This window comes from Danio rerio, chromosome 9 (genome assembly GCF_052040795.2).
Source record: "Danio rerio strain M-AB ecotype USA chromosome 9, GRCz13ab, whole genome shotgun sequence".
Lineage (NCBI taxonomy): Eukaryota > Metazoa > Chordata > Actinopteri > Cypriniformes > Danionidae > Danio > Danio rerio.
This window is the reverse complement of record NC_141029.1, coordinates 35,110,770-35,138,567: the sequence shown is the minus strand read 5'-3', so window position 1 is coordinate 35,138,567 and position 27,798 is coordinate 35,110,770. Positions and strand designations below refer to the sequence as shown.

The 27,798-nt window shown below is 33.3% G+C and overlaps 2 protein-coding genes and 1 long non-coding RNA gene across 21 annotated transcripts in view; 1 reads left to right on the top strand and 2 right to left on the bottom strand.

Annotated features, from left to right (window-relative positions):
* The window catches only part of usp9 (ubiquitin specific peptidase 9), a 59,969-nt gene extending 57,710 nt beyond the window's left edge, over nt 1-2,259 (bottom strand). For 9 of the 16 annotated variants that reach the window (XR_015498932.1, XM_087266942.1, XM_087266944.1 and 6 more), the window contains exon 1: nt 1,979-2,259. The gene's annotated coding sequence lies outside the window, so the exon portion shown is untranslated. Of the gene's footprint in view, nt 1-1,706 lie in introns of all 16 variants that reach the window. The other 7 variants (XM_087266947.2, XM_087266949.2, XM_087266954.2 and 4 more) reach the window with 3 other exon arrangements.
* Nucleotides 2,260-12,327: 10,068 nt separating this feature from the next.
* On the top strand, nt 12,328-16,193 carry LOC137496482 (uncharacterized). 3 transcript variants are annotated; one of them, XR_015499659.1, is made up of 6 exons: nt 12,328-12,620; nt 12,928-12,983; nt 13,537-13,596; nt 14,399-14,513; nt 14,778-14,889; nt 15,954-16,193. It is a non-coding gene; the product is annotated as an uncharacterized LOC137496482 (long non-coding RNA). The 3 variants fall into 3 exon arrangements; XR_015499660.1 differs by lacking the exon at nt 12,328-12,620 and adding an exon at nt 12,727-12,816; XR_015499661.1 differs by lacking the exon at nt 14,399-14,513 and having other exon boundaries at nt 12,484-12,620.
* A 9,223-nt stretch (nt 16,194-25,416) lies between these two features.
* On the bottom strand, nt 25,417-26,820 carry lectin. Of its 2 annotated transcripts, NM_001201400.1 has the most exons (6): nt 26,623-26,820; nt 26,457-26,521; nt 26,185-26,270; nt 25,963-26,085; nt 25,754-25,862; nt 25,417-25,603 (listed from the first exon to the last, which is right to left on the bottom strand). In NM_001201400.1, exons 2-6 carry the CDS (start codon nt 26,515-26,517, stop codon nt 25,524-25,526), a joined length of 459 nt encoding a protein of 152 aa, NP_001188329.1. In that variant the 5' UTR covers nt 26,518-26,521; nt 26,623-26,820; the 3' UTR covers nt 25,417-25,523. The 2 variants fall into 2 exon arrangements, with proteins under 2 accessions (NP_001188329.1, XP_087122799.1); XM_087266673.1 differs by lacking the exon at nt 26,185-26,270 and having other exon boundaries at nt 25,419-25,603.
* Nucleotides 26,821-27,798: the final 978 nt, after the last annotated feature.

The following is a 27,798-nucleotide window of genomic DNA, read 5'->3' as shown; positions in this document are numbered from 1 at the left end:
GAAAAAAAGTAACCCATAAAGGCATAAAATCACTTGAGCAAATGGTAAGATTTTTTTTTATTTCTGAGCTAACTATCCTTTTGATACTGATATTACTGCTTTTAAAATATGTGCATTTAAATTTGAATACAATATATTTTATGTTAAGAAGAAACATTAAACATATTTTGAAACAGTAGCAAAACATGTCAGGCTAAATAGTTCAAATGGTCCTTGACTTCTGCTGTCTTTGTTAGTTTCAAAAAACATTTTTTACAGATTTCTTTACATTTTAAAATGGCATCTTAGGATATGTTTTCTGCTGGAGACACTGTTGTCTTAAAAAACATTTAAAAAAATCTTACATATACCATAGGAATGGGATAGATAGCTGAAAATTTTGGCGGTTTTAAAACCTTTACTTTTCCAAATCACTGTATAACTTGATAGCGGGTATCGTCCCATGCCTATTGCCTAGAAACATGTTTAAGTTCATTTTTATCTGTTAAACACAAACAAAGTTATTTTGAAGAATGCTGAAAACCTGTAACCATTGACTTCCATAGTAAATGTTTTCCTGCTATGACATTGTTTTTACCAAAATATCTCATTTTGTGTTCAACAGAAAAAGTCTATAAAAGGCATGACCTATAAAGGCATGAAATCACTTGAGTAAGTGGTGTATTTGCTCAGTTTTGAGTGAACTATCCCAATATATCCCCTTCAGGTATCAAGCAGTCCACTAATATCACAGAAAAATAAATTACAACGCAAAAAACTGACATACACAGTCGAATCAAAATTTTTCAATCAAGTTATAAATAAGGTGATGATTTTTGTGATAAATATAGACAGGCTTCAAATGTTTTCAATAATTGCATTAGCATTTTACTGAATCAATATGACATCATATTACAAAAACAGTTCCCTAATAAAGACTTCATACATGTAAACACATTCAATATAAATCCAATAATTGACGAACTAAATAAATATGAAAAAGACTGAGTTAAACAGATAATGAGAGGAGATTAATCATGCAGTAATTAATAGTGAAAGATGGGCGTTTCCCACGCCGCAAATATAAATATTGCAGCTGTCAAAAATCATTTGCAAATTCCAGAAATCTGAATTACGCTATAAAGGTGGTACTGTCGGTCTCTCAAACACCCAGTGAGATGCACACTTAGATAGCCTAAAGACGCCCAAAAACGCTGTCAACATAGCGAACGAAGAGATTTTCACCTTTAGACTGTTTAATCGCCGCAAACGCGCCTACGATGCCCAAAAATATTGTCTGGGTGGGCAGCACACTTGCTTTTGAGACACAGCCATTATGTATTGGGCCTAGTTTGAAACTGTGGCCGTTCAGAGGCCCGTTTCCTCTTCCAAACACAATCAAAGTTATAACAGGTTTATCTGCGTAACCATTGATGCACAAAATGCTCTACGTGATCTGAGGTGTCGTATGATACTGTTTTTGCAAACATGATCTTCATTTACAACGCAAAAGTATAAGCGAAAGTAAATGTAAATACAGCAGCAGAAACATGCTAACGTGCTAGCGGCTAACAGCTGGACTCCAACAAAACACAATCAGCTCGTGACAGTGCATTTAGCGCGATTAAAACATCAAAACAACCATATTAATCATCCATCAAAGCCATATTACAACTTCGTAACCTTGCAAAAGCGAATACGATCAACTAGTGCCAAAAACAACCGACCTGCCCACGTCAAAACCACTTGTTTAGCCACAAATCAACCTCCTCGAGCCGAGCTGCCGTGAAATGCAAATGCTACTTAGCTCGAATAGATATTCAAAGCGCAAGAGCTGCTAACGAGCGAGGTGATCGTGGATATATAAAAGATGACAAACATCCAGACATCTTTAGATTCGCCCATTGAGCTGTTCGAGCTAGGCTAGGAGAGCACTGACTTGCAAATCATCTGCTATTAGCCGCTAGCTTCCGTTAGCTTCACACACAAACACACTTACCGAGAATCAAACTGGATCTTTCCTCCATACGACCCCAGATCGGATCATTTAAGTGCTGTTTAATAATTAGGCAGTCGCGTGCATGTGCTTGGCTGTCCCGATTAAAAATAACACGCCTAGGATGAGATCAGACCATTGGTTTATTGTCTGCTCTTGGGTGTTTTTCCTGCGTCACCAGCATCGACTGCTGCTGCCCCCCTCCCTTAAACTGCCTCCAGCCGCTCTCTCTCTCTCCTGTGTCAGGCTGCTTAGAGACCCGTCACCGTGCTTCGGATGGAAGTAAATGAGAAGTATATCCGTGCACTATCTGGCCGAACGTGTGACTCAGCTGAGCATGCGCGGTTTCGAGGACAGCTCTCCTACCTGACACATAATTTTGTCATATTAAAAAAAGTACTATCGCTTTTTGTTTGAACGAAAGTGTCGTCGTCGCTTCTCGTCGTACAAGGAACACTGAAGGTTCAAGACGTCGCTGTTTATTTTCATGCAACAAGAACAGTTTTTTCCCCTTCTTTTCAGGCCCTCTAAATTCTGTCGAGTAGGCCTAACTTGCAATAAGCAATAGAAAAAAAAACTTTTGTCATCAATAATATTTGTTGAAATTAATTATAGAATAATTTAATACAGTTAATTTTATTATGCAGTTATAAATTCTGTTTAAAATATTTATTTTTTAAATTTACAATTATACATGTGTGAAAAAGAAGAGACAATGCTCATCAGTTTTCCTTATTTACAGGCCCATAGACAGCCTGGTAAAAGGGGTTAAGCTGGGTTGCAGCTGGAAGGGCACCTGCTGCGTAAAAAATATGCCATAATAGTTGGCGGTTCATTCCACTAAAGTGACCCCTGATTAATAAGGGACTAACCCAAAGAAAAATGAATGAATATTAAAGGTACTGTTTACCCATAAACGAACATTCTGTCAACACTTTTCAGTTTTCTATTCAGAATGTCTTTCTTATGTTGAACACAATTGAAGATATTTAGAAAAATGCTGGCTGCTGGGACCCGTTGACTTCTATACTATTTTGTTTCTTTACTATTAAACTCGATAGGTCCAGCAAACAGCATTTTTAAAAATAAATATCTTCTTTAGTGTTCAACAGAAGAAACTTATAAAGATAAAAAATGTTCATGTTTTTTTATTTGCAGCGGTGTTCATTACAGAATATTTTTTTTATTATACAGTTATGAATTCTGTTTAAACATTTTCTTTTTGATTTATGCATGTGTGAAAAATAAGGGACCTTTTGGCAATGCTCAGTTTTTCTTTATTTACAGAACTGTAGACAGCCTAGTAAAAGGGGTGGTTCTTTTTTCTCAAAAGTGGACATTTTTGCAATTGTACGCCTCTTTTTCTATTAAATTATCAAATTTAAATACTGCATTTTAGAGACATTGTAAGCACTATTCTGAATTAGGTTGTCGAATGGTCAACATAACTACACTTTTTGACTATTTTAGCTAAAATCATATTCAAATCAATTTTAATGTAAGCCGCTTCACACCTTTTTTATTGGTCATCTTTTTTTTTTTTTTTTTAAATGAGGTCCAAGATTTACAATAAAAGTTTCTTGTTTTCTCCATTTAAAAACAATAAAGTAGTAAAAGATGACTTCACTTACGTCAGATTGTATGTTGCACAGCTGGATGTTGGACTCATGAAAAATATTTGTTAACATTGGCCAAAACTGATTAGCAGAAGTCACACCAAAGCGACAGCCAACAGATGATTCTGCTTGGTCTTACAGGCTTCTTCGATGGGTTATTTTTACCATGATGGTATAGCAGATAAACTAGGACAAATAAGCTCACGTATGGGAAAATTCTGGACCCCCCACCCCCCCTCAGATTAAGAATTTTAGTTACACGTTTGAGTAAAATTACATGATTTGAAGCATTATTTTGCACACAAAAAACAAAGAAGATGAAATGTTAATAGACAAATCCCTTTAATTCCACAAGAGTTAAGAAATCAATAATTCATGGAATAACCTTGATTTTCAGTCATAACAAATGAAAGCATTTGTTATTTTGATCAGGTTTAATTTCTCAGAACTGTAAAACATTATATTTCATCTGCTAGAAATGTTGTTAAACTTGCACGATATGTTTTCAGATCTTTATAGATCAAAACAAATCTTGATATTTTACTTAAACAACACATTTAACAAATAAATCAGAAGAAATAAATTTGTTTCTAATATATGTTTGTATTCAAACATAGTGTTGAAAAGTAACTGATTACATGTAATTTGATTTATAAAATTGCTAAAATAATTAGATCATATTACATTTACTTGTAATGCAATGAGGCGTCACTGTGATGCAGAGGGTAGCGCTGTCACCTCAAAGCAAGAAGGTCGCTGGTTCGAGGCTCGGCTGAGTCAGTTGGCATTTCTGTGTGGAGTTTACATGTACTCTTCATGTTCACATGGGTTTCCTCCCAGTGCTCCGGTTTCCCCCACAGTCCAAAGACATGTAAGCGATAAGTGATTTGTGAAAATTGGTGAATTGGGTAAGCTAAATTGAAGTATATGTGTGTGACTGAGAGTTATGAGAGTATATTTGCCACTTATGGGTTGCAGCTGGAAGGGCATAAAAAATATGCTGGATAAGTTGGCGGTTCATTCCGCTGTGGCGACCCCAGATTAATAAAGAGACTAAGCCAAAAAGAAAATGAATGAATCAATGTAATGCAATGTGGGCAGCACGGTGGCTCAGCGGTTAGCACTGTCACCTTACAGCAAGAAGGTCATTGGTCCGAGTCCCGGCTGGGTTGCCATTTCTGTGTGGAGTTTGCATGTCCCCCATGTTGGCGTGGGTTTCCTCCTGGTGCTTTGGTTTAGGTGAATTGAATTGAATACATTTAATTGGCCATAGGTGTAAATGTGATGTGTATAGATGTTTCCCAGTACTGGGTTGCAGCTGGAAGGGCATCCACTGTGTAAAACATATGCTGGATAAGTTGGCAGTTTATTCCGTTGTGGCCAAGGGAGCCAAGGCTGGAACCAGCAACCTTCTTGCTGTGAGGCAACAGTGCTACCCACTGTGTTACCGCGACACCCAATGGAATGCTTAATACCCCCGTAATGTTGTTGCTAAGAAAAATTATTTTTTTTCTTTCTCTTTGTAGTATAAATAATAAGGTACTAACAATAAAATGTGATAAGTTAGATCAAAAGAAATCAAAAAATGTAATCAGATTGCATTACCTAAAATGCAGCTTTTGGTATGTAATTTGGTATAACTTATAAGTAATAATGGACTACGTTTTAAACAACATAAGTTATCTGAACAGCACTGAAAAGAGAAAGAGAGATAATTAAATGCTGAAATACCCATAATTTAAAAATATTGTGTGTTTTGTGTTTGAGACTATGGTGATGGGACAGCAGTTTCTGTAAAGAATGTCAAACAAAGTATATTTCTGGGGGATGTTGTTAATGTGTTGTCTCTTTCTTTAAAATAAATTGTAAAAATATATGCAGAATTTTTGAAAATAGAGAAACTCTAAGAAATAGGAACTCTAGATATCTACTTGCACAATCACCCTGAGAAGTCAACCTAAGTGTCTAGGAGAAAAACCGGTTGCATACGACATGTTTTCCTGCATGCTTGAAAGACTGGGCAATGTCTTAAAAACGAGTGCATTAACAAAACAAAAACTAGCAGAGTGTGAGAGGAGGCTGTACAACCATCACACTGCACATTTTGATGCAGCCTTTAAGCAGATTCTATGTAATCAACCCTGAAACTGAGAGAGTAAAAATTATTCTCAAAAAATGCATTAAAGAGTGGTCACATTACATCATCATGCCATAGAGCAGTTAGACTGGAAATCAAAGCAGTTTCTTGCAGTTCTTTCAAAAAAACAATTATGGCAGACTGAAATAAGCAAGGGGCGACACAGTAGCTGAGTGGTTAGCACTGCCACCTCACAGCAAGTAGGTTGCTGGTTCGAGTCCTGGCTGGGCCAGTTGGCCTTTCTGTGTGGAGTTTGCATGTTCTCCCCATGTTCGCATAGGTTTCCACTGGGTGCTCCAGTTTCCCCCACAGTCCAAAGACATGCGGTATAGGAGAATTGAATAAACTAAATTGTCTGTAGTGTATGTGTAAGAATGGCGAGAGTACTGGGTTGCAGCTAGAAGGGCATCTGCTGTGTAAAACTTGTGCTGGATAAGTTGCAGTTCATTCCTATGTGGCGACCCTTGATGAATAAAGGGACTAAGCCCGGGGAAAATTAATGAAATAAGTAAATTTACGTTTTATCAGACAGGAAATTAAAAGTCAGGTATAAGATTGCAGACATGGGCCAATATTCAATAATACAATAAATACATGGGCATTTCAAAATACAGTGAATAAAAAAATGCAGTTTATTATTTCAAAATATTAAAAGGGGTAGCACAGTGGCTCAGTGTTTAGCATTGTGGCCTTACAGCAAGAAGGTTGCTGGTTCGATTTCCGACTGGGCCAGTGGGTATTCTGTGTGGAGTTTGCATGTTTTCCCAGTGTTCGTGTGGGTTTCCTCTGGGTGCTCCGGTTTCCCCCAGAGTTCAAAAACATACTTGTACAAAATGTATGGGTGTTTCCCAGTACAGGATTGCGGCTAGAAGGGCCCCCACTGAGTAAAACTTATGCCAGCAGAGTTGGTGATTCATTTCATTGAAGCAAGCTCTGATTAATAAAGGACTAACCTGAAGGAAAATTAGTGAGATTAGGGAGATTAGTAAAAGATTCAATGTAAAAACATTCTGTCAACATTTTCTTCCTTTACTTGATCAAAATCCATCCGAGATTCTTTTGTATTGTTAAACAAAAAAGAAGATATTTAGAAAACTCATGTTTTTGTTTTAAAGTTCAGTTGTAATTTTTTAAATGAAAATCAACATATATTCTATAACAAATGTACCAATTTCTCACAGTTGATATTAGTGCATTAACTACCCACATAACAAAGTTTCTCTTTCCCACACAATCAGATTTTGCTTGGCCCACATGCCGCAGTAAATTACAGTACTTGATTGACCAAGTCTGGCTTTAGGTGCCTATCCTTCTATACAAGGGTCAAACAAAGACCATCTGGGCCAAGTCTCAACCAACTAGGCCAGCACGGAATCTGCGGGTGCAGAATTCCGCAGATTTCCACAGATTTTTAGCTCTGAATCGGATTATTGATTATTGAGTTTATTTATTTATTTATTTTTTTTGTAAATGTATGTAAATTTACATTTATTCAGTTTTTAAATTTATCGCAGTAATATTATTGACTAATATGACAATATTCATATGATTAATTTACAGTACATTTTGTAAAGTAGTATTTTCTGTCTTTTAGTAGATATATTATATAAGAAACTTGCTTTGTTTACCAAATGAAGTGGTAAACATTACATACAAGTTAAAAAGGTATTACTTTTTAGTTATGATGCTCCCAAAATAATGCTGCATAAATCCACAGATTTTAACAAAATTCTGCGAAGAAATAGCAAAAAAATGTCCGCAGATTCTGTCTGGCCCTAGTAATAACCTATAACTGGGCCTGAACTGGGCCAGATATCTTAGTGTGTCACAACTGCAATGAAATTGATAAACCTCTTTATTAAAAAATAATTTAAATGTAATTTAAATTAATAATTTAAATTTCTTTACTCAAAAATTATTTAAATCTATTTTAAAAGTGGGTCAGGATAGGCCAAACGTACGTGGCCCACATACAGTATACATTTTGAACATCTGGGCCAAATACTACTTTTCATCTGGCTCAAGTTTTGTGTGCTGCCTTAAAGATGGTGCCACCTCTGCCAAACTCGGGCCATGTTTGGCCCACATGCTGTATGTCAGTGCCAGATAAATGCCTGATGTGCCAGCTTTATGCCAAATCATGGCCAGAATTTTGTGCTACCAGGGAGAAGTCAACTAATTAAGCATTGTTGTAGTGTTATCAATGTATGTAATCCTTTTTCAGTTTAATTTGTTTAAAAATTTGTTTACTTTTATATACAAGCAATAGTATTACTGTATACAATACCATAGTATTGCAGCAATAAACGATGTACAGTTTATTTTGTTATTATACCTGGTGAAGTAAACTTCAGAAAACTTACAGCTTTTGTTAGTATAAACTGCAGCAACAAATACATATATAACATCACATTTCTAGAGCATTACATTCTAGGATACAGAATGCTGTACAATTCACATTACAACATTATGTACTCAAGCAACGATGTATGCTGTATACTATACTGTAAAAGGGGTACAATATTAGTCCAACCATCGCAGACACATTTTGTAGACTGCAGCACTGATAAACACAACAACCACTTGCTTTAGAAGAAAAAGTGCAGTTGTTTCAGCAAAGTTGAACTCGACTACAATGGCCTGGTGAATGAAATGCCTGATGGACAGGTCACCTGAATAACATGAGCTAGTCTCTGCTTGAATAGAGCTTGACCCCTACAGTCCATCCGTGACTAGCACACAATTGATTTTCACTCAAAAGCCTTTTGTACGATGCAGAGAAGACCCCATGTCAGACAAAGTGTGGACATGGGTCCTTGTGCAGGGTAGAGAATGGTAAAGGTTGTAGTTAGTCACCTGACCAAGAGAGGAAAGCACCTTCACTACCAAGGCTGGGATCGTGTTGCTGGTGAACTCACCTGAATATCAACACTGCTTTCAAAATTCACGTTGAATTGGGAATGTTTGTAACTCCATGTATAATATCCAAGTTCATTTATGACAAAGAAACAACGAGCGTGTTAAAATGTGATGGATCAGACTGCACTCTAACTTTCTAAGGCAAATCATTATTAATCAAATATATATAAACAGAAATTGTATTTAAGTTAGGCATTGCGCATAATAGTTGTATTTCAGGGTTTTCCAGGGCAGAGAGGGATTACGGTGCAAAGTCTTGATAACCGCTAAACTAAACAAAAAGTATTAATAATACCGATGTTCCACTGAGACACTTGATGTCGCTGTGGTTCCATGAAGTGTTTCCCAAATGGCGGTTTGTCACATGACGAAAAAAAGTCGTTTGCATCTTAAATCAAGCACCAGTATTTAATTTAATTTAATTTAATTTAATTTAATTTAATTTAATTTAATTTAATTTAATTTAATTTAATTTAATTTAATTTAATTTAATTTAATTTAATTTAATTTAATTTAACATCAGGAAAAAACATACTACACAAAAAAGGTGAAACATAAAAAATCTAATATAACAATAGTAAAAAATAAACAAATATAAATAAAAAAAAATCAATAAATACACAAAGCATAGTGTGCAGTATTTCAACATCCAATGATTTTAAGAATTAACAGCGGAGTCAAAAAAGTATTATAATAATTAATACATATCTCAGATTTTTTGCTTTTCAACAATTTCACAGAAGAAATAAAGAAGTCAAAATCAATTAAAAAAACTGGTAATGTGGGAGTTGACTTTCTGTCTATGTAAAATTCTGCCAATAAAATAGAGATTAACAATGTAGACTTTTGTTAGATTTGTTCTCATAATAAAATATAATATTGTTTAATGTAAAATAAAAGTTAAGTTTTGTCATTTTTAAAAATATATTTGGCTAAATCCTTCCAGAAATTGTTTACAATGTTGCGGTTCTCTTTATCTGCATTGCAGCAACCACAGATATCCTCCATTTCAATGTACTTTGATAATAAAGATTTTACTGGGTAAATTGTGTCATATTTTAAAATAACTTTCCTTAATTTTATTATTAGTGTATTTGAAGGGAGTTAACCAGCCTCTTTTTCAAGTAATATAAACTAGAGTTCCAGAAAATTTTGCCTCTAGGAGTAATTTTATTTTGCTTCTGAAAAATATTACAAATATGTATGTTAGTACATTTTTATCAGTCAACTTAACACCTTCTAAATGTAATTTTGGGTTTCCAAAAGACAGAATTACAGCAAATATGATTTTAACAAGTTAAATAATTTTCGAATAGATTTAATAACTAAATTAAATTCTCTTAACAGTATTGGAAAATTGTAAATAGACATGAATTGTTCATGTGATAGAATATTCCCGGAACTGTCAAAAAGTTTTAAAAGATGATTGATGTCTCTACTATACCAAGTTACTAAAAATAAAGATTTTTTGAAGAGGTTATATTACCATTATTCCAAGGTGTGATGTTGTGAGAGTAACAAATTTTCCAAGCAAGAAAGGCTTGTTGATGGAATTTAGAGAGTGTAAATGGGATTTTAGAAATATTATAATCACATGTTAAAAATTTTTCAAGCCACCTATTTGGTTAACTAGATTATGAGGAATATGGTTTCAAAACGAATTGGGGGTAGATGATATCTTTTAATTCAATTGAACTTAAATATATTGATATCCTCAAAATAAAGCATCTCTAGACCTCCTTCAGCTTTCTTATTAGTGATAACTCTTTTTTGATTCTTTGAGATTTGTTTTTTCCAAAAAAAAAAAATATTAAGTTATTGATATATAAATAAGTTATTGTTATTGATGATGGCTATAAGAATCTTCAACTAATAAAGACAGGGAGGGATAAACGAATCAAGATAAACCTTCAGCTTTACACATCAAGACACGACAATAAATGAATCACGCACCAGTACCTTTGTAAGCCCATCTTCTTATGATGACACTTCTAACCTTGCCCTAAAAAGCCATGGATATACCATCCATGATAACAACTAAACATGTTTTGCTTCATTAACCCTAATGTAACACCATCATATTAGTAAAATTGTAAAATTGGCTAAAAGTTAATCCATTCACGTTTCCCTTATTTAAAATTTCACTTGCATCAAATGTTTCAAAAGCAATCCAACAATGCTAAAATTGTAAAAAAAAAATTTTTTTAAATATTTGTTATTATTATTGGCAATATGCATTCATTTTATAAAACATGTTAATCAAAACACTAAAAACTCTAATGTGGAAGTGAAAAATAAGTCACTGCTATTAGCCGTGGGTCATAAATAATTATAAGTGTTACTTTTGTCCCCACAGGAACTCTTGCCATTTAAACCTGATTTACTTTTAAACTGAGTTAAGAATGTACACTGTAAACGATTTCTGTTGTTTTCACGGTATTATACTGCATTTCTCAACAGTTATTTACTGTATAAGCTGTGCACAGTGTGTTACTGTATATATTGCTGTTTTCACAGCATGATAATGTATTCTCAACATTTCCATACTGTGAACATGATTAACAGTATGCTACTGCAGATTTTACAATGAATTTTGGGAAAAAAAACAGTTACTGTGCATCTAAATACAGTACTGCAAATGACCATGAAAAACTCTACACACACTTTATATTATTATTATTATTATGTTTATTTTATTTTTTGACAAAGTATTTTGTGAAGAAAAATAAAATAACCTGTTTCTTCAGACTGTTCAGTGCATAAAACTGTCCCCTGGTTTTCCATTTTTGGGTGTACTGCACCTTAATTTTATAAGGTTAACATGAAAATATTAAATCATTGTTAATCAACATAACTTTGTGCTTAAATAAAACGTAAACTGGAACAAAAGTAATTGATTCATGAAACCAAAGTCCGCTTAAATGTCATAATGACCAGCCTGCTTTAGACGGATTCATGAGGTTAGGGCACCCGTTATCACCATGGAGGTCACATATCTCCGCATTTTCAAAACAATATTTTAAAATACCCACCATCTCTATAAATAAACCACAGACTTGAGTTTAAAACAACTACATTCCCGCATGAAAAACGGTTAAAACTAAATTTCATAACACATTCATTATAGAGCCATCTAAGACCGGGGCAAGTCTCACATGTCTAGCCGATTATAACCTCGTTTCGCCGGATACATGAGTGATGATGGACACCCTGGAGGTCAGAATCTCCGCTATCGGCAAAGCACGCTTACAATTTACACATGATATCTATAAATAAACCACAGATTTGAGTTTGTAAGAACTACATTCTCGCATGAAACACTTTTAAAATTTCATTTCGTGACATATTAAACGCAATATTTATAATATTAGCTGGGCTTTCTCATCCGCCATTACCATTTGCTTGTTGATGTGAAATGAATTCTGGGAGAAATATATATATATATATATATATATATATATATATATATATATATATATATATATATATATATATATATATATATATATATATATATATAATTCTCAAAACACTTCAAACGAACTTTATTCGTATTGTCAAGGTCAGATATATGTAATAATTTCGCTGGTAAAGTGAATAAAAAACAATGTTACTATATTGTAATCAATATCACGTTTGCACTGGTTCGGTTCAGCACTCGAGCGACTCTGAATCGTATTGAACCGAATTGAACCGTTTGCTCGGGAATTATTTGATCACACGTGTTCACAAGCACATTCAGCAATATGCAATTAGTGTATAATAATTAGTGTATAAATGCGTGTGGCCAAGCAGTATAACGAAATAGTAATGAATCATATACAAAAAGGAATCGGTTTTAGGCGGATTCGATTCTTTACTGTTCACTAAGGAGCCGATTCATAGAACCGAACGGACACGACTCGACATGCAGGCAACGGCTCTCCTAATTTGAAATTCACCTGTCGTGTTTCATCCAGCGAATTCATCCTCGGTAAGTGTTTTAAAGTCAAATTCTGTCCGTTAAAGGATTGTTTTATAAGTATTTCTGTGTATTGTGTGTGTAATTTATAAGAATTAACCAAGTGACATTAGTTGTAGGTTCTTATGTTATGTCACGCTATCCGTTAACAAACGGTATTTTAAACAAGAAATAACAGACGCCAGGCGGTCATTGTAGTGTTTGCGAGGTATTAGATACAGTGAGTTTATCTTGAGTGAGTTTTTGACCATACGTTAAGTTACCTGAAAAAACATAACTTTAACTTATTGTAACTGCATTAATGAATTCTCTATTTCAGCACAACACTGAGATGAAGGCGAAGTCACCATGAAAAGTTAAACGTTTACCGTTAAGGTAAGCTCTGGTCTTCACATAGTCATTTTGACTAAGCTATCATTATGGTAAAAATTTTTCAACTGTAAGTTAGTTATTTAAACTAAACTCATAATGAAATGAGTCTTAACTGTTTTATAAAATGGAGCTGAAAATTAAATGCAGTTAAATTATTTTAAGCTAACGTTAATATTAACAAAATACATATTAATTGTCTATTTCTCAATAATGTTAATGAGCTTGATGTATAGTGTGTCATTAATTGTACATTTAATTTTTGGTGTTCAGGTGTACCTGGGATGAGTGTACGTTCTGAGTACACAGATATAAGCCAAAGTCATTATCACTATATATATATATATATATATATATATATATATATATATATATATATATATATATATATATATATATATATATATTCATCCCAATCTAAGATAAATTGATGGGGTCAGGGAATGATTTGTGTACAAATGTATTTTAACCCCATACAGATTGGTATGGTTGTACCATAGATTTAGATTAATTAATGTTAAGTCTTATTTTACTCTTATTATATTTATCTGTTTTTCAGCTACAGTAATTGATGTTGAAAAACTGATGCAACCAATTACTCCTCACTTGATTATTCAAGGTAATGTTGATGTCTTCCTAATTTTGATTAGATTTTTAAATGTCAAGTTGTTCACAGATTTGTTGTGAGGAGTTTCATGTACAACCTCTTTTTCTTCTTCCAGCAGTTCCTAAGATAAAAAAAAAATCTGGTGTTAAAACAGCCACGGCTATGCTATTTGCCTACCAAGTGCTGAGTAAATATTAGACAAACATTTTTTCTATAACTGTTGTCTTTGTGTTTATTAGCAATTTTACTGGGCGTATGTGTTTGTTTGTTTTTTCAAACAGCCTGGAAACTGTAAGTTTAGTTCAGTATGTTATTTTATGCTATTCATTTTTGTCTTAACATGGATTGCATGTTGAAGCTATCGTTTTATAGTGGGAAAATGTAAAAGAGAATCACTGAATACAATGGCATAATGATTCTGTTTGTTCACAGAAGGTACTTGATTTAGTTTTCCTCAAGCGACACATCAGTTTTTATGACTATTGCTTTGACACTTGAATTGAAGGGACAGTTCACCCCAAAATGAAAATAATAGCATCTTTGGCATCCTCCATTGTTTCAAAATAGTTATATATTTAATTTGTTCCGTTGAACACAAACTCGTATTTTTTAAAGAAATTTGGTTCAAATATGGATGTCAATAGTTACTGGTTACTAACATTCTTCAAAATATCTGCTTTAGTGTTTAACAGAAATTCAAACTAGTTTAAAACACGTGGAGTAAATAGTGGCAAAATAGTAAACTATTCCTTTAAATATTTTATTCTGAGACTTATTTATATGTGTCTTTTCTTTTTTCATATTGTCCTTCTAGCCCAGATTGTGATGGACCTGGAATGCGACACCAGTTACTCTTAAGACAAGAACCGAATAATGCACAGATGTGGAGGGATTTGCAGCCAAACTAACTTGAGGGAAGGAACCTTTAGGTAAAAGCACCTGCTTTATTTAGATCTGAAGTATTTTATTTGACATAGAGATTTATTGTTTTAATTCTAATTTAAAGCAAACAAGGTTGAGCACCCCTAGTCTAAAAGCTCAAAAATGCTGTTTCCGTGATAAGGTTAAATGTAGTTCAGAAATAGATTCATTAGGATCAATGCTTAAAGTAAACATTTTCTTCTCTCTGTAGACCAAACATGTTTACTATCCCTCACATTTTAATAAATTGTTTCTGTTTTTGTTTCTTATAGTGTGGGTGAACAAACTACCTGGATGTCCAACAAAGGCTGCACAAGAGCTCATTTGATAGCACACATTCTGTCCTGTCTACATCTCTGATGACCTGGAAGTGCTTCGACATCAGTGAGTAATACATCTTTATATTGTCATGCATACAGGATTTCTGTAAGCTTAGATTTAATGATAGTTTCTAATCAGCAGTGACTGTTTGAAAAAATTAAGTATTTAAATTATTCTCAACATTTTACTGATGCTGTGCACAGTAACGTTATGATGATTTAGTTTGAGGAAATGTCACTAGAGGGTTTGTATAAAAAATAAATAAATAAATAAATTGTATGAAATAACTCGATAAAATGTTTATTTGTCTCGCTGACATGCCATCACTGCTGCATATTGAAATACAGTAATACGAATTGACCGCAGAATATTACCACAAACATTTCATGAAGTAGGCTAGACTGCTCTTTAGTTCTCTACTCAACTTTAACACATTTCCTCGTGTCGCTGAGCCTCTCTGCAGATTTTGCCAAAAATGAATGCTTAGTGATTACTTTGTTTTATGCAAACCAAATATCAGTAACTCATCATTAGCATTATTTTAAAAAATCACCCACGGCTTTCATGTTCTCTAACGCAATCTTGTCTGTAAGTTAGAAGTGGATTTATACGTGTTAAAAGCCTAAAAGTATTTAATTAACATTAGTCACGTTAAATTAGATTATTTTTATTTATTTAATTTTAAATATGTAGCCTCTTAAAGTGAGAATGAACTGTGTTTACCCCTCTTAAATCCGTGGAAGCACTAGTAGTGTGATCATGGAATCAGATATTCGAGCCATACAGAGTCGGACATTAAGTTAAGACGAGACTTTATTTTTTACACACCTGTGTGGACACTTGACTAGCGATCTTCAAGAACAATGCTCGCTGATCTTTTCCCCGTTAACGTTAGTGTAATTGTGAATTGACAACAAACTGTATTTCACCAACAAAAACAATTTAAAAAACTGTTATATATATTATAACTGTTATATATATATATATATATATATATATATATATATATATATATATATATATATATATATAAACAACAGTGCAGTGTTTCGTTTCTGAATGAATAAATGGTTTGAGGGATGATTAGTTTTTACTTCAGTGATTGATTTTGCTTGTCATTTTTGCAGGATCATCAGAAGTGCTGCTGCCCTTTTTCACTGTCCCTTTCCACATCATTTGGCCTTCATCATTTCCTGTCTTGTAGCAGTATTTTTACCTGTTTTTAAAATTGTAATAATTTTTGATGCATTAATTGTTGACTGGTTTTAATGATCAATTGTTTATTAGTGTTCTGTTGCTTTGTTATATTGAATTATTGCTACTGTTTTAGCATGGTTTACACAATAAACCTTTATTTTGAAGTTAAAGTTTCAGTTTCTTTATTTTTCTTGTATTTCTTGAAGTTAAAATAACACTTGTGCAATTTTTGAACATTTTTACCCATTATAAAGTAGCACTATTAGATAAAATAAAATAACATTTAATAACTGTAAAATACTATACAGTAATAATAAAAGTAACGTTAAAATACCGTAGTTCTTCATGGTAAAAATGTACAATAAAATACTGTTTTCAGTTTTGCAGTATGTGTATCACTACTGTAATTGGTGTTACAGTAAAAATCAACAACAGTAAAATGATGTATTACACTATACAGTAAATGTAATACTAATGTAATTAGTATTACAGTAATGTTACTGTTTTATGAAATACAGCAGCTACTGGATAATTGTTGCCAGTAACTTACTGTTAATTTAACAAGAAATCGTTTACAGTGTACTTAAATCAGTTAACAAAGTGAAACTGGAATGACAGATATCTTATTTGAGCAGTTTAGGTTTTTAGGAGACAATGTAGTTTTACACAATTTTATTTGTAATGTACATTAGAATTTACTGACCTTTTACTTCCACAACCAACTCAGTTACACACTATGTTAAACATGATATTTGATGGAGCACAATAGGGGCACTTTAATTTGTAAAAATACTTAGCATTATAAGACCTGGTGGGTCTCAGCCGTTCTTTTTTTTTTTTTTTTTACATTAGGCCTACATAATGTAGCACAATTCTTTAAAATGCTTTCATGTAATTTGTATGCCTAAATTCATTCCTGTCTTCTCTCTAGAAAAAGCACGAGCTTTTAAAGTGTTTACTACAAGTTTTTTTGTTCGGTATAAAATAATTTATTTAAAAAAAGTCTAATTACATCATGAGTGGTATTTAAATTCAGGCTTTCATAAATGAAGGGGAGGGGCGGTGTGTGTGATTACAGGTCAATGGTTTGGGAAGCACTGAAGAATAAACCACAGATTGGAATAAATAACAATAACACTGTGATGTCTGAGACACTTGATGTCGCTGTTGTATAATCCACATTCTATCAATATTATCTGGATGATGCAGCATTTACGATGCAAGTTGAGATTGCATCACTCAGCGACGCAATTTCAGGCACAATGCACTCAATAAAGTGATTGACATCACGGGTTAGGGGTGGGGTTAGGTGAGCGTATTAAAAAGAAATGGATGCAGCTCAGATTGCACTGACTGCACCAGGTCTGCATCCAAACCCCTCTCCAATCTAAAGCAGGGTTGTGAGAGTCTGAAAAGTTAATACTTATTTTAAATGTATGTTAAAGTTAAATAAACAGTTGGAACAAATTTTGTCGCTGTGGGATTTTGTAAGCCCCTCCTCACAACACTGTTGATAATAGTGTTCTAATAACCACACTTTAAAATATTATTATTAAGTATGCTTTTATAAACAATTCAACACCCCAACACAGATGATTTGCTTTGATTTATTGATTTCAGAAGCATTTAAGAGCAGAGAACAGAATTGTAATTTTAAATTGTGCATGTATACTGTATATTTCTTTATTAGTTTGTTTGTAAAGTTAAGAAAATATAAATGTCAAAGTTGTCTTAAACATAGAGCTGGATGACTGCATGGTCCCACACATTTTTGGCTCAAATATACCCCATTGACTTTGAACAAGGCGTATCACTCCAGCAATGGTTGGCTGTAGGATGGAAAAATGAAGCAAGTTAGGCTATTCTGATCATTACAGTGGTGATAAATAAAAGCAAAAACAACTTTTATAAGTATTTCGCTTCCTGACAAATGAGCCATTTTATGTTCCTGTAAGAAATTTGAAAACTGCAAATAATTCTTGTAACTAGAAAACAAAAAACAAAAAAAAAAACTACTCACTGCTAAAGTTTATCTCCGTGCAGTGCTCCTCATTATGGCTGTTGTTAGGCTCTCCAGTGCACCAATCTGTATAATCATACACAGATCCATCAAACCACAGCCACTTTCCTTCCTAATGAGTGAAGAATGAATTTATGCTTTACTCGGACATCAGTAAGCTGCAGATTTATTTATTCATTCATTTTCAGCTTGGTCCCTTTATTAATCTGGGTTCACCACAGCAGAATGAACCACCAACTTATCCAGCATATGTTTTATGCTGTGGATGTCCTTCCATCTGCAACCCATCACTGGGAAACACTCATTCACACACATGCAATATGGGCAATTTAGCTTACCCAATTGATATAGCACATGTCTTTGGACTTGTGGGGAAAACTGAGCACCCAGAGGAAACCCACATGAACACAGGGAGAACATGAGTAGCAAATTATCAAACTACTTTTGGCAACTTTACCTTCTGTTAAAAACTAGTGCTGGGCAAAAATTAATAGCAATTAATCAAATCCAAATAAAGTCTGTTTTGACGATTTAAGAATGTGTACTGTGTATATTATACAGTTGAAGTCAGAATTATTAGCCCCCTTGTTTATTTTCCCCCCAATTTCTGTTTAAAAAAATGTTCTCAACACATTTCAAATAACTGATTTATTTAATCTTTGCCATGATGACAGTAAATATTATTTGATTAAATACTTTTCAAGATACTTCTATCTAGCTTAAAGTGACATTTAAAGGCTAAACTAGGTTAATTAGGTTAACTAGGCAGGTTAGGGTAATTAGGCAAGTTATAATGATGGTTTGTTCTGTAGACTATTGGAAAAATATATAGCTTAAAGGGGCTAATAATTTTGTCCTTTAAATAGGTTTTTAAAAATAAAAACTGCTTTTTTTCTGGCTGAAATAAAACCAATAAGACTTTTTTTCAGACATACTGTGAAATGTTCTTGCTCTGTTAAACATAATTTGGGAAATATTTAAAAAAGACAAAAAATTAAAAGGTGGGCTAATAATTCATACATACATATAAATTAATTAATATACAAAGATATATTATGTTTTAACAAACTTTTAACAAACTTCAGATGCAATTTGTCACCATTAATCTTTGCTTAGCAATATTAAAACACTATGTTTTTGTGTAGTCTATTCATATATTACAAAGTAATCAACAGATAAGTCTTACATCTTCACCATCATGGCCACCAATCCAGCAACGTGTGGAACCAGGTACCAGAGAAAGCAGGAAATAATTTTCCACTTTGTTATGCACAGAAGCGAGATTTGCTCCAAGACTTTGACAGTTTCTCTGAAGAGGCATGTTTTAAATGGTTAACACAAATTGTAATTTTTGTAGCATGATCATAATTGGCTTTTAAAATCACAGTGTTGTTTCAAACAACATTCAAACATTATCATTATCATTCAAAGGGGATTTATAAAGCTTACAGTCCTCACTTTAGATTAGGTCACAAAACTGTATGAAGTTCAGTAAATAAAGCATTTATTAACATACAAATTAACTATGACCTTATTCTCCGCAGACGAGCGGGCGCTGCCATTTGAATCTTTTTGGCACGAGACTGGTCCTATTCACTTCCATTCATTTTTAGACATTAAAAACTGCTCATTTCGCTGTTTGATGTTGTAAACTGATATTTCCTTGTTATATTATTTTACTTGGTCTGTATAGTCATGCAAACATTTGTTTGTAGAGCAAGTAGTTTGACCGTTTTTTGCCGTTTATTATTCCTTGTCATTTCTCCCATAGGCGACTGAAACGAAAGTTCTAAGACAATCGCGAAAACAGGCGCACTTCCGCATTTTAGAATAAGGTCATGATAATAAGATATAAATATGTTAATTTTAATAGTTTATTAATTATTTAATTTAACTCATTCTGAATGATCTTTAAAAACCACCAACTATTCTTAATTAAATGGTTTGTAAATAATGCAATACTTTAGCAATGAAAAATTAAATCCTGAACAAAGTATGAAAACACAATAATTAGGCACATTATACATGTTCTTATAAGCCAAGAAGACAGCATTTGTAGCTGCAGTTATAAACCGCTTACTAATGCTTATTAGTTAATGCTTAACATAATATACACACTATTTGCTAATGCTTAATAAATGATTCATAGTTTGCAGTTATTATAAAGTTACCAATATTACTTTACAAACTGTATTGTAAATAAATCAAATAAACACTTTCATATTAGTCAATAATATAATGAAATTAAAAATAATAAATAAGAATAAATAAATTTATACACAACTAAATAAATAGACTCAGTGAGGTTTACATGGACATAAGTAATCAAATTATTTGCCTTAACCTAATTAAGACAATATTAAGATTAAGATGTTTAAATGAGTTGCTTTTTGAATGTTCCTTTCATGATCTCATTTAACATGTTATATCACATAATTTGATTAATGTCATTGCGTCACAGCGCTATCCACATTTCCTCCAGAGTTTCATGTAATTTCAGGTGAATAATTTTTAATTTGTCGACTTATATACAGTTTGGCACCTTCACTTAGGAACATTTCATGCATGTCCCCCGTGACAAACCAGATATTGGCTGCAATTATGAACTGCTGGAACAGTATAGTTTGAAATGGAAGTTCATGCTAAACGGAAGAAAAAAAAAACTCCACATTTCATGATACAGGTGTCTGTGTTCTTCTCTGAGGTGCTCAAATAGTCAAAGTAGGTGCAAAGAATAGTAAACAGTTGACTTAATTGTCTTAATTGCAATAAAATTGAATTATTGGTTTCCATGTAAATATACTCAATGATGGGCTTAAAATCTGCGGATTTCTGTGCGCACAGATTCTGTGTGGACCTACCCATGAGTCACGCAACAGTCTGTTGTGTTCTGATTGGCCTGGTTTCTTTACAAGGTTTTACACTCGCAGTATTTAAGTGAGAACAAGAAAACAATAGTGTTTGAGGTTCATGGTATGGCCATTGCCATGCACTGAATGAAACCTTATTATCCGACTATATGCCTATAAAAATTATTCAAAGATTTATCAATTTTAAGTTAAGTGGTTGGGCTTTATTTGGGCTGAATTTAAACAAACCAATTAGGTTGAACAGTACTAAAATTTATTTGTTTAAATTCAACCCGTATAAATTGTTTGCAACAATTCTGCAGAAATAATTTTTTCAGTATAGGTATACCCAGAATTTATTTAGAGTGCACCTTTAATTATCATGAAAACAATCAAACAAAATGGACAGAACATGTTTGTATATAGTCAGGTAAAATACATCAGTACATAATCTTGTAGAAATGCATGAGACATTTAGGGCGCTATTTTGACGATACATGCGCAAAGTGCAAAGCACAGAGCGAAAAAGCAATAAGGGGGTGTCGGAATACGTTTTTGCTATTTTAAGGACGGTAACATCCACGTTGCGCCATGGCGCATGGTCTAAAAGGGTTGAGCATATTTTCTTAATGAGTTATAGGTGTGTTTTGAGAATAAACCAATCAGAGCCAGCTTCTTTGTTCCTTTTTTGACCTTTTGTTTGAGTACATTTCTTTTTTTGTTCTTGCACTCTGATTCATTGCTGAACCACATGCACAATGTAAGATTTTTTCTATGTTATTTTACATCTTTGATTTGCTATCCATGGTTTGATTGAACCACAACTCTTGCCCTTGATTCACCTACTGTCCATTACCTGCTTCATATATAAGATTGTCACTGCATTTCTGGGCTTTGTGTTGTGTGTTGAGTGTTGTGACACTGCTGCTCAATTTAAAAACCAGACACTTTATCTTAATTCTTTAGCCTATATTTTTATTGACAACGACTGTTTGAAGGGACAAAAACAAAAAAACACACACACACACACACACACACACACACACACACACACACACACACACACACACACACACACACACACACACACACACGGAATAAAAATGGCAAAATGGCAAGTTTCTTATTGCAGCGATGTACAACAGAAATTCGCATGCTCAAACTCTAGTGTTACCGCAGCACAAGCTGGGATTTTGAGGCTATCCTGGCTGAATCTAGCCTCAACTAAAGCTGCGGTCACACTAGAGTTTGAGCTTGTGAAATTTCTGTAGTACGGCGCTGCAAAGAGGGCAGGATTAAACAGAATGATTAGACGTTTAAAAAAAGCAAGTGATCGGTCTCCCTAAGTTAAGTGATGTATTTCCGCAGCCAGTGGTGAAGAGTAGTGAAAAATTATATTCAAGTACCATTACTTGTCTAAAAATGTAGTGCAAGTAGAGTAAAAGTATCTGTTGTAAATATTACTCAAAATGTAAGTAAAAGTAAACCTTTTAAAAGCACTCAAGATTATTGAGTATTACACTGTGAAAAGCTGATGCATTAACATGTAATTTGTCCATGTGTGTGTAAACATATTCTGTAGTGCATTTAGTTATTGGCCAGCAGGCACACAGCATTATAAGACATTAATGTTAGGTTAGATTTAGATTGTAACGTCAGGTGCCCAAAATTCATGTCTAGCCAGTGTCTAAGGACAATGTTATTTTGATGTTCAATAATGGCATCAAAAGACATTGATATTTGGTTGATTTTAGGTTGTGTTAGAATGTGACCAAAATTCAATGTTGAGTCAACATCTTAAACCAACGTCATATTGATGTCAAATACTGACATTTATTCATCATGTATGGCAACCAAAATCCAACTTCTGATAGATGTCATGGTGGTAACGTCCACACAACAGCAAGCTGTAAACATTGGACATGGATATTTGGTTGATTTTATGTTGGACATTGGACATTGATGTCACACTGATGTTGGGTTCTGATGTCAATCAGATTTTCATTTGCAATTCCAAAAATGCAACGTCCCCACGACATTGGGGTACAACATCAATCTGACATTGTGTTGATGTCTTGTGCCTGCTGGTTGTTTAAGGTAATTTCAGTCATCATACAGCAAACATCTATCATCTTCTCATAAGTGATCTAAACAGTCTCTGGATCATTGTGTAAAGATTTTGGATATCTTATTAGACACTTTTAATGCTTCCAAACAGTTTGCTGCAATTGTAAAGTCGTCTAAGTCTTGAGGTAGTTCATAATGATGCGGTTTACCTTATATGTGTGATTTGATTGGACAGGAATTACAAGACTGATTTTTACAATCACCATAGACATAAAGAAATAAAGTAGTGACTGCAGGTTGAAGGAAAGTAGTGAAGTAAAAGTACAGATACTGCACTAAAAATGTACTCAAGGGAAAATAAAAGTACACATTTATAAAACTACTTTTGAATTACTGAATTACAATTTCAGAGAAAAACTACTCAATTACAGTAATTTGCCTATTTGTAATTTGTTACTTCACACCACTGTTCGCAGGTCAGGATTCACCAAGCTTAAACTTTGTAATTTCAGTGAACTGTGAAACTTGTTGAATGAGCTTGTATTTTCAGTCTGACGCATTCGCTTGCGTACAAATTGAAGTCTATGAGGGGAAAAGTGCAGTGTGACCGCAGCTTCAGTTGCACAAAAGCAGACCAAATTAAGCTATGAGCTATGCATGAGGTTACTATGCATGGATATTTGTTCTTTGTAGCTAAGATTAATCCTAGTGATCTATATGTTAGTTTCGTTGTCAATGCTAGAAATTAGTCACTCCATGCTCTTGGTTATTTACATATATTTTCCAACAACTAGAAAAAAAAATTATGTGTGTATATATATATATATATATATATATATATATATATATATATATATATATATATATATATATATATATATATATATATATATATATATATATATATATATACACACACACACACACACACACAGTTGAAGTCAGAATTATTACCCCCCCCCCCTTTGATTTTTTGTTGCTTTTTTAATATTTCCCATATTATATTTAACAGAGCAAGGACATTTTCACAGCATGTCTGATAATGTTTATTCTTCTGGAGAAAGTCTTATTTGTTTTATTTCGGCTAAAATAAAAGCAGTTATGAATTTTTTAAACACCATTTTAAGGACAAAATTATCAGCCCCTTTAAGCTAACTTTTTTTTTTCAATAGTCTACAGAACAAACCATCATTATACAATAACTTGCCTAATTACCCTTACCTGTCTAGTTAACCTAATTAACCTAGTTAAGCCTTTAAATGTCACTTTAAGCTGCATAGAAGTGTCTTGAAAAATATTCAGTAAAATATTATTTACTGTCATCATGGCAAAGATAAAACAAATCATTTATTAGAGATGAGTTATAAAAACTATTATGTTTAGAAATGTGTTGAAGAAATTTACTCTCTGTTGAACAGAAATAGGGGAAAAATAAACAGGGGTTCTAATAAAAAATAGATGAAGGATTTGAGGGAAAAATACATATACAGCGCTTAGCACAAATTAATACATCTCCCTTTAAAAAATGTATTTTTATCTATTTCCCAGTGAATATAGACAACTTTTGGTGCACTTAAACAAAACGTTTTTTTAACTGTTATATTCATTGAAATAAGACATTGTTCACCTAAAATCTTTAGGTACAGAAAGATAATATAAACTCTATGGAAAAAAAAAATGCAAAACTAATTAGGTTTATTTGTAAAATCAACTAGTAATGAATGTTATTTTAATGTATTTTTATGAAGTAAAGGACACACAAACAATGCAAAATATTTTGCTGATAGCCTAGTTGAATAGTAAATAGGGCCAGGCTGGATTGCCAGGTGTGTGCAAATTTGCAGTTCAACTCCAACCCTGCCTCCAATCTTAAATGCTAATTTTACCCTTACGCTCCATCGTAACATCACAACTCGCAAGACAACTTTAAACCTTAAAAAGAATCTCATCATGATTTAATTTCGATGTCATACCCATAACGACCCCATGGTCATTTAACAAATGCCAAAAATGGACACTAATCCGGACTATCCACATTAGGCTTGACATAGCGGCTTATTCTCAGTCCTGGATGAGCAAATGTGCAACAGTTTAAGCCAAAAGTGCAGTACTTAAACGGCAGCTGTTTGACACCTTTGCTATGAACAAAATCTTTTCAATTCTATAATTTTAATATTAAAATAACACCTGGCAGATTATGTACAAAATTAAAAGAGCAAGATCAAAGGGTTTATTAAAATTTGTCAGATCCTTTTATTTTAGACACTTAATACTGGGTTACCCAAACAGGAGTTGAAAATATCGTTGTAGTGATTTTTCAACCAAATGTAAAAGTACAACTTAAAATTTGGGACAGATTTTCATCAGTGTCACTTGAGGTAACAGCACCGTTGTGAGCACCTTTGATGAAGTTTAACTGTAATCCATTGAAAGCATGCCCACAGTAACCATGAAGACCATTTGACACAGATGATTTGCTTTGATTTATTGATTTAAGCAGGTGATGAGAAGAGTATCTTAATTGGCATATTTAGCCTTGTGATTGAACAAGATGAACACTTAAATTAAGAGCACCCATCCAGGTTTTTGGCACATATATAGCCTTGTTCAGTTGAACAAGGCAAGTTATTCCAACAACGATCCGCTAGAAGAAAAAATAAAATCTAATAAATAATAATAATAATAATAATAATAATAATAATAATAATAATATTAGTAAAGTAAGTTGGACTAAATGCTTTGCAGAAACTTTATATTTTTGACAATTATACACAATTAAATTAAGCAGTCTTACATGTCCAGTTGATCTCCAAGCAGTGCTCCGTATTCATGTTGTTAGGCTCTCCTGAGCACCAGTTGGTATAACCAAATGAAGATCCTTCAGACCAAAACCAGTTTTCTTCCTAATGAGTGGAGAGGTTTAGAGCTCTTGTATGTAGACAACATTGGAAACTTAACCGACAATTGTTTACTCCAATATAACAAAAGTTAATTAAGTCTTACATCTTCACCATCATAGCCACCAATAAAGAAACGTTCGGAGTTGGGTATAAGACTCAGCAGAAAATCATTTTCCATACCATTTTGCACAGAAACAAGATTCCCACCAAGAAGTTGACAGTTTCTCTGAAGATAGACATTTTGTTTTTATAGTCAATGCAAACATATTTACATACTTTGCTAAGATCATAAATTACTTAAAATTAGTGTTGTATCAAAAATTACCTCTGCTGTGACCCAGTTCACTGGTACAGAGAAATATCTAAAGCATCGAGATCCAAACCTACTCCATTGACGTGTGCATCTCCTAGCTTTGCATTTACAGTATAAATACATGGTTATTGTGATTCCCAAAGTTAATTAACTTTTTTTATTTATATTTTTGTATGATCATGGTAAGTACATCTATTACTTTTCCCATACAACTACAAAAAAAGTATAATCTTGAAAAAAAAAAATCTCTCTCTCGATAAATAATAATACGAAATGTTGATTACCTGCTGCATTCCCCATGGAAAACAAGGAAAGCAGCAGAAGACTTCTCAGCATCACCATCATGAACCTGAAAATAAAACAGAAAAGTTCAGCGTCTGAATTAAGGTGCAGAGGAAAATATTTTGTATATAAAAAGTGGTTCAGAAGCTCTTGGTGCCTAAAAATTACTTTGATGTTCAGACAGAGGTCTCCAATGAAGTTCCAGAGGAGTTTGTGAAGTTTCTCAATCAGCCCTGCATCCACAAATAATGCACAAACACTATAAAAAAAGAACTATAAACATGGAATAAATTATAAATTCACAGATACAAACACTGCGATTCTAAATAATTAGAGAAACCTTAAGTAAAGACAAGTCAAATAAAAGCTAAAGAGTGCTGAGGAACTCAAATACACTCACTGATTAACTACAGGTGATACAAATTGAACTAGGAATCAACACAGGTGAAGAAAATTAGTGGCAGAAATAAGCGAAAGTATCTGGATGCAGCATTTATGATGCAAGCTGAGATTGCATCACTCAGCAATGCAATCTCAGACACAATGCACTCAATAGAGTGAGTGATGTCACTGTGACGGGTATGGTCGGGTTAGGTAAGTGCATTAAAAAGCAATGGAGGCATCTCAGATTGCACTGCTCCAGGGGTCCGTTCTTCGTACGTGGATTACTCAGTTAGCTGGATTTGGATATTGACGATTTGACACGATCCAGGATCGTTTCGTTCTTCAAAGCTGATCCGAGAGTTGTTGTCATGGCAACAGTTCTGCTAGGTCAAACCTGATCGGGAGCAGGTTTAATTCATATAAACAGGATTAGATCGGCTTAGTTCAAAAGATAATACAGAAAGTATTTACCGAATTCTGATATTTTCTTACAGTAGTAGTTATATACACTTGGGAAAATAATACATAATTTTTAAATATATATATAAAGTTATAGTCATTAATAAAATAAATAAAGTTATACATATTAATAAAACGTATGCAATCTGCACCCTCGAAATGAAAGTACAAAGACTGCCATCTGGTGCAAAGAGAAAACTTATTGAAATGAACTTTTTAGATCGCTTTAGAACAAATTGTGTATAATAGAAATGCACAATATGTGATTTTTTTTTTAAGCAATAATACATTTATGCAGTCATAAACATGTTTTGATAGTTAATATGCCAGTGATTTGATGCTTCACAAAAGTTGCAGACACCTTTACCAATATCAAAATGCTTTTGTAAACAACCAGTTATTCTTTATACACCGATTAAAAAACGGCTACATTAATAAAGAAAATCTTTTCTAAATGTAGAACTAAATGCATTGATTTGCATTGAAATACATGATGAATAC